At 37.8% G+C, this 15,442-nt stretch overlaps 1 protein-coding gene across 2 annotated transcripts in view; it reads right to left on the minus strand.

Moving 5' to 3' along the window:
• The window catches only part of LOC113556491 (dachshund homolog 2), a 120,375-nt gene that overhangs the window by 22,292 nt on the left and 82,641 nt on the right, over nucleotides 1-15,442 (minus strand). For both annotated transcript variants that reach the window (XM_026961469.1, XM_026961461.1), the window contains 4 exons: nucleotides 13,119-13,198; nucleotides 12,813-12,986; nucleotides 11,862-12,074; nucleotides 5,963-6,046 (listed from right to left, as the gene is read on the minus strand). In XM_026961469.1, coding sequence (XP_026817270.1) covers nucleotides 5,963-6,046; nucleotides 11,862-12,074; nucleotides 12,813-12,986; nucleotides 13,119-13,198 — 551 coding nt within the window. The remainder of the gene's footprint in view (nucleotides 1-5,962; nucleotides 6,047-11,861; nucleotides 12,075-12,812; nucleotides 12,987-13,118; nucleotides 13,199-15,442) is intronic.

The raw sequence follows: 15,442 nt of genomic DNA on the forward strand, positions 1-15,442 counted from the left end.
TTTTGGGTTCTTTGACACGGTCGCTAAAACCCGATCGGAATGACATTCGCATCGGAATTTGTCCCCTGCTCGCGCACTCAAAATGGGCAATAAACGTTATACTGAACAGATAATATATAAATATATATATATATATATATATATATATATATATATATACATAAGTGTGTGTATGGTTGATAGCCACAGGAGGGGCGGTATAAAGTGTTTTCGGGTGTACGTGGCCTGTGTAAACAAGACTTTCTACGGAATATTTCGCACGGGAATTAATGAGCAAAAGGGGATGGAGACGACGGTAGAGAAACAATAAAACTGAGATATACGCTGTGCAATATGTATGTGTATACAGTATAATATGCATATAGCGAGAGACTCGCCTTTACGACGGGTCTGCCACCACTGTCGTTCACCCTGCCCTTTTTGTCCATCCATAAAATGGTCACACAGTGTAACTTTAATAATTTATATTTCCATATAAGAGGATTTTCCCTCCGCCCCACATCAGCAACAACAGCAGATCAGTGGCTGGGTATGTAGGTGTGGTGGGTGCATGAAATGGGCTCGGAATTATTTTATAATGCTTATTTATGCGAGGCGCTTTACTTCAGAAGTAGCGTATTAAAATCCCGGAGACGTTAGTATTCGAAAAGCAATAACGAAACTGCCATTGAACCCCTCCGCAGCACAGCATTTTTATACGCGTGCGTATTATTTACTTCGTAGAGGAAAATCAAAATCTGGCTAGACTAAAAGGTGTGCAAAGGTATAATAGATATATATTATAGTATAATACTAGTAACAACGACCCAGAGAAACGATCATTGGGCGCGTGTGTTTTTAATCCAATGCAGAGGACGCGTATAATCTCATTTATTTATTTATTATTATATTATATTATGGTGTATAACGATGCGATAGCAATAATTATCGTCGTAAATTAGGCCGTGTAGCTATTGCTTGGATCACACGGTGTCCTGCACCGCTTACTAATGTACAATACGCATATTATTCACTGTGTGCACGTCAAAATCACTGTCAAAGAAAGGCGTAACTATGGCGTGTGTCTCCATATGTGTGTTTATGATAATCAGTTTTCAGTGATCGTTTAAATATCGTCGTCAAAAATCTCGAATGGTGTGAATTCGATTTTCTCGCCCGCAAATGAATATTTAACGACTCCCCCCTAGCTCTGTTGCATTGAGCGCAGACCACGGTCCGGCGAGGTGGTGATTTTGCATCCGTGAAATTATCACAAAGAAACTGCGGACCGGGCTTTTGATGTGCTCGACTTCGATTAAAATCGCGTTATTATTAAATCCCGAGCGGCGGGTTTGCCTCGACGCGACAAAAGGTTGCTACCCCCGCACCGGCGGGTTTTGAAATGTAAAACGCACGCACCCCGGCCAAAGGTCATACGAGCTACGGTCCGCAGACCACAGCACCGTTTGACATCTCTTGTTTTCGGTGCAGAAACGCCAGAAACCCCCCGCGGAACGAACGGGAACGGACATCAAAGCCCGAAGAGTCGGATTGCCATGACCACCACCACCAACCGAGTTTCGAGTTAAGTGTGCGCGCGTAAACGCACACACGCACACGACAACGCAAATAGTTGTATGTTTCCGTGGAACGCGAACACGCCATAACGTAACCTAACAACAATAGTAGTAATAATAATGTGTAATAATATTGTAATAGTCTACTAGCACCACGCCGTTCCGAACTCTATACGGTACCGGGTTTGACGCATCCAGTAGTACCAGCGTGTGCAGTTGATTGCCTACGCGTGATGCCTTACGTATTGGTGTGAGTGTTATACCACCCAACGTGACGGACTTCCGAGATTTACTTGTGTGTGAAGAAAACACGGACAGCAGGAAAGTTACGTACTTTTCCCGCTCACCCCGGTGCGATTTTACCCACCACGACCTTTGTTTGAAGTACGAGGGTTATATTACTATTATTATTATTATTACCATCGTGGTGTACGCGAGGCGTTTGGTTATGATGCGCTGTGCGTGCCGAGCCCGGTAATGATGATTCATGTTTGAATATTTGCGGCAGTTAAGTCTCGTCGAACGATAATATAAACTTTCTTACCCCGTCGCCAAGACTCGATCGAGTCGACGGTGGCATTAAAAGTACGCGACGTTCGATGTGTACGTGACTTGCGAACGGAAGTGAATTTTTAGATGTCACGCGGCCGACCGGAAACGCCTGTGAAACGTAACTAGACACCCCCTCGAGAAGTTCACCCGCCTGCCAGTCAATAATCGACTCTGGTGTGTTAATTGCGAATGCTACTGGAATGCATAAAATCGATATTTATTATAAAAACGCAAATTTGCCATTAAAAATAGCATCAATGGCGCTGCTGATCCAGAAATTACTAAATGCACTTTAGGATAGTGAGTCAGTGAATATTACGATATAATACCTATATCATAGATACATTATAAAAGATGAAATTTAAGGAGACTGTAATGATCGCATGACAGTAGCAATCCGATACAAAAACTGAGTCCATTGTCATAGTATACGATTCAGCGAGATCAGTACTACAAACATCAATTTAATGCTTTTCTAGTCCCGGCTTACGGACTATAGCGTATACTATTACTGAGTATATAATATAATAATAACTATGACGAGTTTTTCTTCTATCAACAACAATGTACAAGTATGAGGTGGGTATTATTCGATAATAGACGGTGGTCAGTAATATTATTATAAAAGTCGTATATTCGAACCAGATTTGAAATATCCAAGTAGATAGAATTACTTTTATATACTAAGCAAATCGACGGCGAGTTATTAAACTGCTAACACAAGGATATACGAATATCGGAAACTATGTCTTAGGTTTTTGGGTTTTTTTAAATTTAAACATTGAAATAAAAACCAACAGCTATATATTTATAATATGTATACTCTGGTGTAACCTATCAGCTTAACGATTACCTATGAGTTAATGTGATGCGTTTTATCGTCGCATTAATATCTGGAAATTACTGCGTACAATAATAATTACTAGCTATAGAAAAGAGGGTCAGGAATTTTACCCTCGGACGAAACAGAAAAAAATATGTCGGCATAATACCGTTCGCCATCGTCAACAGAATATTATTATATATTATATAAAAACACAGTGGAAACGATTTTTAATAAAAGAAATTTCGGTGTTTCGGACCAAACCGCCGGGGATTCATAGTGGTAGGGGAGGGGTACTTTAATTACATTTATTGCATTCCACACCCGAAGGAAAAAATATTGATGGCTATGCACACGGCAATATGAACGACGGATGGCTTCCAATCTCCCTTCCATTGTCTTCGGTTAATTACGGGGAAGCGCGGAAGAAAAGGGTTAAACACGAGGCCCGTTGTTATTATTAAAACGTTTCCATATCTCTTTTTGATCTCCACTTTTAGCCACCACTACCCAACACACCTCACCACGAACTCCCTTCCCAGCGTTTCCATGTAATAATAATTGTTTCATATTTGACGTAATACGACCAACACGAAAATATCAATATCCTCATTCAACGCCCGCCGCACCACCCACGCACGCAGCCCAGAGTTAATTATTACGAATATACGGGGCGATGGCTGCTTGGTATTTATGCTGCAGAAACGGAAAAGAAAAAATTTTATGGTCCGCCTGAAGCGGAAATGACCTTTGGAAATGTCAGTGGCGGCTAATAGTAATAATACAACGTAAGAAAAGGGTATTTAAATATATATATATATATTATATGTACAGCTTACATATACACAAACGGTATATAGTGATCATTGGCTTTTCTTGACAATGGTTATTATACGGTATGGTTTCTATTGTCAGTGTACGTGTACAAGACATTGAAGCGTACGCCCCTTTGGTAGTAAAACAAAAGGCCACCAACTCACGACTGATTCACAAGAGCATTTACGAGGGTGTATTTTCTTTTTATTCAGAAACTTAAATATCAATTATCTAATTAAAACTTAATACTTCCGGACAATAAACTGTTAAAATCGTTTGAGGAATTACGTAAAAACGGTTTCTGTATAATATAGAGCTACAGAGTGTCACTGCAGCTAAGAATAATAAGGCCGTAAGGGGTAAAATAATTTAGTTAAAAAATATTTAATAAAGTTTATTGTTTAGTTGTAATTTTATACCATTTTTTAAAACGTTTAAATTAAGGTTACCAATGTTGTACAATTTATATTTTGTTTAATACGAGTAACTGCCAAAATTTCATTTTCTACAAATAGTTAATGTCACATTATAACGTCATATTATTATTTATTATTTTTCATAGTTAAATTTGAAGTTATTAAGTAAATATAATTTTGCTGGAAGTTTTCTGCAGAAAAATTATAGTGTACAATATATTGATTTACTATATATGAGGTTGTTTATGTTGCCCCAACTACCAGACACAGCGTTTTCTAATAATAATATTCAAGGGACTACAGCGAATAGGAGACGGATTAATGTTTGGCATCGTTAGCACACGGCCAGTGTTGCCAATCAACTGTGTCTCTGTCAATTGTCCAATCAGCAACGAGTGATTTATGCACTCCCGCCGCCCCTTTGGGATCTAATTAGCGTTTAATTCTGAGAGATGATCGTCGCCGGCGTCGTCGTCGCCCACTCAGACGTTTCCTTAATGAAACCCTCTTCACCTCTTACCATCATTCTTCGATCGCTCTCCTCTTTCCCTCGTCATTTGCTTTAGTACTGTTAGTCGGATACTCGTGTATAATAACGCGCGAGAAAGGATGAGAGAGTGCAGAGGTGGATTCGGAATTCAAGACGAATGAACAGGAAACTATCGATCGCCCAATTAAACCTAATCAGTCGGTGTAGATTACGTTTGAAGCAAAAGAAACAGAGTGTGAGAGAGAAAGAGAGAGAGTGAGTGAAAAAGAGAGAATAAAATACAAAACACACAGAGACTTCCGATGAAGGTGGATAAAGAGCAGCCAAATATCCTCGTAAGAGTCCAATGCACCACACTTATAAGGGACAAACCCGAGATCTATTGTCAATAAATATATATATATTAAAAGATAGATATATAATAAGCCTAAAAGCTTCTGTCTAACTCCCTCGCGTATTGCAAGGAATCAGGTTACGTGCGCATTTCAGGTGAAAGAAAAATCGAAATGATTTTTTTTTTTTTGCTCAATGTTATGTTTAGTTCTTGACCAGCATGAAACTCGATACGTCCAATAGACTAAATGGACTGGTCAATATAATATATGTGTATATATAAATAAAGAAAGAAGCTTTTGGGTAGTCCGCACAAATGGAGACGATACGTATACGTTTACACACTGTCAACCGATTCGGAAATCCGTATGGGGAAATCCCGGTGGCCCGTTTGTTTTATTTTATGCTAATGCGTGAATGAGAAACACCCCTTCATTGTTGTTGTAACACTATATATACACCTTTCGATCGTAAGATATTATATTTCTCGAGTATATATATTTTTATTTTTGTTCGCACACGTATACAATATAAATATAATATCATATATTATATTTATATATATATATATATATATGTACATGCTGTACGCTGTGCGTGTGTGGAAGTGAAGTTTTTGTGTCAAACAGACGGTCAGTCAAGGTTCATCGAATATACGTATTTTAAATGCGTATGAGTGCGTGTTTGTGTATTATATTTGTGTGCAACTGTAAATTAGCAGCGCGTGTGTAACCTAATATTAAACAGGATACTCAAATTTATTGTTCATCAGAATCGTACTGAGTTTTTGACCACCCTCAACGAATTTGTCGGTATTGGGACACGAAAGTAAGTAACCGCACACCCCGTAGGGTATATTTTAGTGGAAATATTTTACGAGTTATTCAAAAAACAAAGAGTAAAAAAAAAAGGGTGCAGAGTACTTGTGTAAATAATAAACGGAAAATGAGATTTCAAGTACGAAAACATCACTTACCCCGCAGTTTTTGGGCGTCGACCAACTGTCGTTCTAGACTTCCTTTGACTTCCCTTTCACGGAGCACGTCCATTTTCAACTCGGCTGCAATAAAACAAAAAAAAACCGATTAAGTTTGATAAGTGAATTATTTGAATATTATAATATATATCATATTATTGAACTCGCTGACAACATTTTCTCAAATTATTATTATAATTATTCGGTATAAGACTGCAGCACTGTACACCATCACCATAATAGTAATAACAATAACAGTATATATATATATATACCAACTGTAACACACACACATATATATGTACGCAGTGTGTGCATATACCCATATAACATATTATATATATATATATCGGGTATGTGTATATGTGGGCTTGGGCGAGAGGAGCTATCGATGGCTTGCGGGGAAACGTTGTGTTAATCCCGATTTGAAGGGTCGTGTCGGTTAGTCACCCAAGGCTGTTTGCTCGTGTACGGCCACTCGAGACCATATATATATATATATATATATATATACATAGTGCATATTTATACTAACATAACACTCGGGGAAAATACAAGAAGCGCCCGCTAGCGATTTGAATAACTTTTGCCGGAGTTTCCGCCCACCGTCACCAATTCGCCGTGAAGTGCGCAACGCAAAACAACACCTGGGGAAAATTGTAGTCATTTTCCTATCCCTGTTTCACTGTAATGTTTTCTTTTCTTTTATAGAATATCATAATAATATATAGAAGGCACAATGCTATCGGTTTCGATAATTCAGTTAAGTCACCACCGATCCCGCCGACGCGACCACCCCGTGGTTTCTGGTACATTAATTTCCTCGGCCGGACAATTTAATATTATAATATTTACAGACGAAAAGTGTCGTAGCGCGTCTTTTTATCGGTTCATAACTCTTAGAGCGATATTAAACACGAGTGCACGTCGCGCGTCTGTTGTTTTAGTTGATATTAAATTTTCGAAAGGCCCCGATAGGAAATAATATATATATACAGCGCACACAATATGATATAAGTAACAATATGGGTAATGAAAAAATGCGACGACTAACGGCGATGACAAACACCGTCTCATAAATTTGTTGCAGCGGGATAACGTGGAAATAATAAGTAATAACGCGAGATATCTCCCACGGCGGCTGCTCAACATTATTATAATAGGTATTAATATTTCGTGTCCACATTTCGAAAAACTATAACGAAGGCAGTAAATTATATGGCAATTGGCTATTCGTTTTTGGAAACACATAATTTCCAATAATCATTATCTCAACCATATTTACATTTCTAAACGTCTTATATATTTTTCGTTAAATTGGACGGTAATCACAGCAAATCGTTTTAAAAACGTTCTCACTCGCGGCGTTGTCTATCCCACCTCACGGAACAAACAGTACCTATGACTAACAAAAAATCGTTGATGAGCGTGTAAACGTAAAATATCAATGGAATTAATATTGAAGAATTGTCGTAATTTATAAAATTATTATATGCATTACAATTTGACAAATATTTCGAATAATTTAATATGTATTATCTCAATTGCCAATAATTTAATTATCAATCTTCAGTTGTAAATACATTTTGGTTACCTATACAAAATGTGAGTACTTAACATTATATAATAAAACTCACTCCAGATTTACGTCAGGGCACTAAAATTAGTTTGAAATCACTATTCCAGTATTATTTAACTATAGTTAAATATATTATTATATATATACTATTCTTATCCGTTTTATAAAACGGATAAGAATTTTTTTTTATTAACGTCTTACAATTTGACGCGTGTGCCTGGAAAACTCAAAAATATGAGTTCGTAAACCTAAACTTTAGCAGATATCTTGGTATCGCAGGTATTTTTCAAGTAATATTATGTCGCGGCATAAACAGAAAGCAGCTCGTCGTCGGCAGGATCTATGTATATTACAATTATTTATAATATGCAGCCAATGAAGCAGGATAACACGCGTATATATTGCATATTGTACCGGTGTATACGTATTATGTATGATATAAGTATATAACACATATACCCCGAAGACAAACGTAAAGATATCGCACACATTTAAACGCTTTAAACCCGCCTTATAAGAATTATATTATTCTATAGAACATTGTTGCAGTTGCAGTATTCCCTGTTCCGCGAGATAACGACGATCGACTGCACTTTAATGCCTATATATCTGTTACAGGTAGTCCAGAGCACGGGCGGACGAAGCACTTATATGCAGTATATGTATACATAATAAAATATAGCGATATATCGTGTGTACTTAAACTGTGTACGTATTATACATATATTATATCATAGGTGTCTCGCGCAGTCTTCGACGAGACGCCTTCGTGTGCGGCGCGCGAGGCCGACGGAATATTTATCGAGCGCGAAAAACCGTGTCGGCAGAGTCATTACACACCAATACACCGCTTAAATGCAACGCGTGAGTGTGTGCGTGCGTAGACGCGTGTACGTGTGTGCCGTATAAGTGAATATCGTTGTCGTATTTTGCTGCCGTGAGTAGCTTGCAGCTCACACATAATAATACATTACATTGTATAAAAAAAATAAAAACCGCACACGCGTGTCGATATAACGCGAACGCGGGCCAAGTTATATAGTCGGTCAGCCGCGTGCGGACTGCACACTGCTGCAGTGTACCTATGTCATTATAATATATTGGTATACCTATTGCATAGTACTGTTTTACAGGCACAGTAGATTTATCTCCGGGATCGCGGGACGACATATAATTTTTGATTTTATAAAGTGATAGGTATCGAGTGCGCGTTTAATGTGTTTACGATATTTGTTCTGTTCAGGACACCGAGCATTTCACTGGAATCCCATGTTTAACTCGAGGAAAAAACATTTTTGTTACGAACTGTGACTTTTTGATGGAAAATGTACTTATTTCAAAATTGTATTCGATTTATGTCGAGCATGGATAAAATGCCCAGCAAGTAATAAAATATGTAATCAAACGAATAGAATAAAGATTTTCTTAAAATAGAATGCCAAATACAGAAGTGTTTGTTTTAATCATAAGTAACATTCCAGATGGTCCAGAAAACATTTAACTAAATTATATTTCGATGGGTTTGTCGGGGTCAGGGTGTATAACCATATTCACCAGTAGAAAATTATACAATGCCACTTTGACAAAATAATTTTCATATTACCTATAGGCATATACATATGATTTTATGATCATGTATAATTTTAAGAATCGCGTGTGTGGACAACGGAAAATGGTCAGACAGATTTTTCGATTTTTTCCCTGTTATTTATCCTGTTACATCGTTTCAACATTATATCAAGCCTACTCGTATATTGACGTGCTCTATCTCGTAAGTATACACCGGCGCACGCGCTCGTTTTTGCCCCGAAAATAGCCGACTCGCGCGACACGCAAACTCCCGCGGCGGATCGACGACCGGTGAAATTATATACACACACATACACACACGCACACATATACACACTTAAGTCGATAGTGTAATATATTAATGTAATTTCGACGTGTGTGTGATATATGGACGACGTGTTTGGATTCTATGACGGGCGCCTCATATGAACGCATTTACCCATACAACGCACGTGTTTCACGTTTACCTTATATATATATATATATATGCGATAATAAGCCCTAATTTCGACTCGGCGGGCCTTGGAGCGCACATTTGTTTACGGAGTAATCGTTCATTCGTTGTTTTTTTTCAGTCGTTCCTTCCTCCGTTCGGTTATTATATCATAATATTATATTATAAATCGTATTTTCGTGCCTCAGGTTCCGTGCGCGTACTGCAGCAATCACAATATAATACGGCCGTCGACCGAATTAAATGGCATTTCGTGAAGACGATATTATAGACGCGCATTCTCTCCTCTGCAGCTCTGGCCCAGTATTTTCGACCAAAAACGGTGGGCGTTCCCCGACAAAATGAAATGGGACTGCGCTATAATGTGTATCTGTCCGTGTGTACGTCGGCTTGTGTGTGTGTTAAGTATACGTTTCGGAATTGATTGAAGCCCGCGCGGGAATTGTTGTTATTTAAACGCGCACGGAATTATATTTACTATAAACAGACGAAACGAACAGAAAAAAAACAAGAATAGATGTATATATATATAATGTACACTCAAAAATCACACACATACACACTCGGAAACGTACGCAGGTGGTGGTGATGAGGTGTCTTTTTACGTCTGTCCGTTTCGGTATAATTTCATATGTAATTTAATGAAAACGGTCGTTTTTCAAAACGATAATTTGTACGAATGATCCATTACACCCGAGTCAGGCTTACCACCGCAGCGGAGGGGAACGGCGTGTTCCGTCAATAAGGATGATGGGAGGGAAAGGGGGCAAAAAAAACATTGCGTCCCATGAGAGCCGGCAGAACACGACTCTTAAAGGTCAGTTCGTGATGGGAATAAGTGGTACGAGTGGCCAATTATACAAGTGTATGCCACACCACACGGAGTGCGGTCCAAACATACACACACCGACGTACAATAATAATTTATACGCGCGCGCAGCGGTGAAATTGTTTTTTTTATTATTATTTCGTGTTTCTATCTGTCTCTGTCTCTCTCGATCTACACTATGTCAGGCGGTTTAGGCGGAGCTGAAATAACAGTAATCCGCGACGATTAATTTATCGCGTTATTACTATTGCGACAGGCGAGTTTTGATTTTTTTCCCGACTGGGCGTAATTAAAACGGACCTGGTCAATTTTACACGATCGTGTCAACCATCACGTAAATTTCTCGTTTGTATCATTTAACGGTGTATCGGCAATGATTATTGCTCTCGTTCAGCGATTTTATAATTATAACGCGGCGTCCGCGGCACCGCCGGATTTATCGTGAACGACGATAAAGTCGCCGAGCCCCACAAAACCCGTCCTGACGTTGGTTCAGTATGTTGTGTCGGCGTGTTTATTTGTTTTGTCGTTTGTGCTCTCCGGTACGAGGACTCGCTTTTACTCGACCTCTAAACTGTTGTATGATTTCTGTCCCGTCACTAATTCTTCTGAAACTATTAAACGCGTTTACCATCGTCTTAAATATCCTATTTGACAACTGACCGAGAAATATACGAGCGGGTAATAGTATTGATACAATATGTAAGTATAACGTATATACTTGTAGTGTTTATGTTATTCAACCGGTTATAGGTCTCACGGAATGGTCGGTCGAATTCCGCGTCGTTTTATGATGTTTATGAAATATCACAAACGGTATTACATTATGAACGACGAGCTTAATAATAAATGTCTATCTACATTGCAATAAAAAAATACATATATACTAATCGACTTACTGATTGAAACTCAACGGGGTCAAGACGTGGGTGGAAGGTGTGAATTTATCATAAAATGCCATTTTCTACGACATCGTTAGGCAAGCTTTGTGTTATGTAGCTTTGCGTAAGCTAGTTGAGACATAAAAAAGAAACGACGATGGAAGACATGACAGTATCAATCGATACATCAATACCGATTTTTTGAAAAGATAATCTATTATGATTCGCTAAAAGAACGATTGTTTACTACTAATAATATAAATAGGGTTAGATTGTCGAAAAACATTAATATAATAAATTTTCAATAATTGTGGGAAAAATGAAAATTGATGGTCTATTTTTGACGACACATAGGTATACCAGTAAACGGAATTCCACTTTGAACACATAAAACTGTATATCTGCATTAAATAATTCAATACAAAACTTCATTGTAGCTATAAGAGACATTTTCTCCAAAAATGTTGACTAACATTTTATTTATATATTTACTTCGGTTTCGATCAAATAATCTATTTGTTGCCTTTTCGTCGACCAAAACACATTATACTTAATTTATCTAAAATATATTGTTTAAAGGGCCTCACCTTTTTCGAAGTTCAACGCGCGGTCGTCATCTCGAATCTTGTCAGCAGCGGCCTTAAGCAGGGCTTGTATCTTCCGAAGTAGCGACTCAGTGGTCATATACGGTAAACCCATGTCCCCGGAACCGGCGGAACCAAAGTTCAACGCCTGTGGTGGGGGCGTAACGCTACCGTGCGCGCTACTATTGCCTCCCACGTCCGGATTGTCGCTGAGGTCTGAACACGTTAAAAACAAAAACAAATAAATAAAATATGTCATAAATTTATTATACTTTTATATAAGTGCTATTATTATTTGATTAATTTAATTGTTTAAATCGATATTTTTGAAACCTACACCAGTCGAAAAATAATAACGGACACGGGTATTTACTTGCACGCCGGACGTCGTTATTTGCGTTGACGATTTCAAATTGCCCTTTGTATGATGCACATCACACACACACACACACATATATAATTTAATATATTATATCATCGCCTGTACAGTATAATCGATATTGCGGTCGCATAACGTATACAAATAACACAATACATACAAAACTAATAATTTTAATTGAACCCAAACGTACGCGATAATATAATATCCTATAAAAAGGTATTCCCATCTCGAATTACACCACCGCCGCACTACCACTACCACTACTATAACCACAATACACACCAACTCCCCTACAATCCGCTTTTCACTTTATTATACCGACATGATGGTTTTATATTGTGTCAAAGATGCACTCAAGTAGAACGTTCTCCGTTTTGATATTATTGTTTCCAATGGTTTGTGAATAATTCGTTATTTTTTTCCGTTTGAACAATTATATTTGGTATACCCACATCTAATATCTTACATCTTACAGTTGAAGCATAAAGTGAACCGAGTTTAAAAAAAAAAAAATGATATTTTTTACCATCCCAAAACATTTTATCGTATATAATAATAATAATAATTTATACCGTGATCCTTGATATCGTCTTCTTCGCCGTCAGAAATGTTGTCATCGTCTTCGTCTAAGTCGTCTTCGTCGTCTACGTTTGTATTGCCGCCTGCCGAATGATCGCTGGCCGGTCCCGAATGATCGCCTCCCGTTTTGGACAGGTTCAACACTGGGCTGTGTCCTTCGGACGAACCTGCAGCATAATAGAAAAATTGAGTTATTGTAACGTCTGTTTGAGTGGCTAATAATTGGTGGTACTCATATAGTATAATATTATAGCTACATTTAATACCATATTTACTATATTATTATAACGTGGACGTACCGTTTTGCGATGTCAAATCCCTTGCTTTCTGATCAAAGCTCAGCGCTCGATTTATATCACCCACTCGTTCGTCGTTGGCTCTGCAAAAACGAAAAACCAAACAAAAAATTAAAAAAAAATTGATTCATAATACTATTAAAAAAGATATACGTATACATAATAATTATGACGTTTTATTCCACGACCATTTTCCATTAAGTTCCTACTCCACGATAAGTATACACATAAATGTATATATAATATTATATATATACATTTATTTGTACGCACATAAATAAAACATTTCGAAAATTCATCGGTGGCGGACGATGCGATTAAGACATTAAGAGTAGTAATATACAGTGTGGTGCCGGGGGACTCGAATAACCGAAAAAGTCCTTTTCGTGTGTCTTAATGAGCGAAAGCTTTTAACGTCTCAGCAGCAGCGGCATGTATATAATATACATCTGCATAATTCGGGGGCTTTACTATCGTCAATAAATATACTTATATAAATATATACATATAACACACGCGAACGCGGAGGGGCAGCGTATTTTTTTAATGCATTTCGCTCTGCGGCGATATCACGCGTAAAAGACATTTCAAATGCGTTACATAATGATAATACAAATATAATAGTAATAACAATAATCGTAAACGTAATAACGGCGACGTCGGCAATTTCGAGGGCACTGCGACGGTGTAACAACGAAAATGACAATAATAAAAATCGGAAATGACTAATTTTCCATCTGCAGCACTCGTCGGAAATGACTGCTGCGGTACACATTATTATCGTCGTAACCCGTGCGCGTACAATATCATTATTATATAACAATAATAGTATAGAGTTCGTCGTAGTATAGAACTACAATATTATCATATCGTTGTATAAATCCCAAAGAAAGCGCCGATGTGTAATATTAAAATATTGTAATGATAATATTATACATATAATTATTATGCTCACAGCAGCCACGCAATCGGTGTCCTGCGGAGTAGACCGTTGTCGACAGCGGCGGCGGAGAGAACATGCGTATATCTTATACACATCACGGTACATCACAGGATACCCGTTTCAAACGAAATCGGTCGCGTGATCGAGAATATCTCGCAAAAACCGACAAATGATAATATTATTATTATAAATATACGAATTTCCCCACACACATACGCGCGCGCAGTATGTGCAGTATACGCGTAATAATAATATTATAATAACGGTGTAGGCGGCACGCCGGGAAATCGTCTAATCGTCTCGTCTTGTGTACACACATATTATATATATCGCCTAACATAAATCAACCATTATGCACGCGCGTTATGACATCGTACAGCGCGGTCTGGCACCGGTCCCCACGTACCTCTATAATACACATAATAAAATAATGCGCGTATTATATTTAATATACATCATCGACGTTAAATACGAGTTTTTAATTATCGTCAATGTTTTCGTCACGCGATACGCCACTATACATATCACACGGTATATTACAATATATTATTATAATCATCGTTATGATAGACGGGGTACAATATTATTATTACGTACGAGTTGCTGTTGCTTCCGGTGCAAAAAAGACAGTGCCGTGCGACTTATTTTAGCATTACGGATACGATAGAATAATAAAAAAAAATAAAGTAAAATCAAACCGACACAATAATATATCATATGGATATATGTTGGTTACATACTTAACGACTCGCGTGTTGTATTTTATGGTAGGTATATTGAGTTTAAACATTATTATGTCACATTATGCGAAAGACGGTTTTTCGATAAGGTTTCGTTTCAACGCCAGTGACCGTGTTATAATAATATTATAGCTTTTTATTTTTTTTATTATACGTGTATGAAGAAAATGTCTTTGGAAACTCACCGCCGCGGCCGTAATATGGATTTCGCGTACCTATATAAAATATCACCATGTGTATGTGTGTGTATAATTATTGTTCGAAAACGAGTTTTTGAAAACGACGCTGCTACGTATCATATTATTTATTTTGCGCGTGTGTATTATATTGACCACGACGACTCATTTTGTCTTTACATAATGATATTATAATGATGACAATACATATAATAATAATAGTAATATATTAGTATATTACTATACGATATTCGAAAGTCTCCGTTTTCGAGGAGCAAACAGAGTCGCACAGAGGACCAGACCTGGCCGAAGAAAGGGTTCGCCGGATCGTGGTACCGGAGCCGGCGTTAATACTTTAATAATAATACATATTTCGAAACCGGTTCGGCATAGTCGTCCAAAAAATAAACTCGCGCGCGCGCTCACACACACATTTACATTGATGGTGTATCGTGTTCGAACGTACCT

This window comes from Rhopalosiphum maidis, chromosome 1, assembly GCF_003676215.2.
Source record: "Rhopalosiphum maidis isolate BTI-1 chromosome 1, ASM367621v3, whole genome shotgun sequence".
In the NCBI taxonomy this organism is placed as follows: Eukaryota; Metazoa; Arthropoda; class Insecta; order Hemiptera; family Aphididae; genus Rhopalosiphum; species Rhopalosiphum maidis.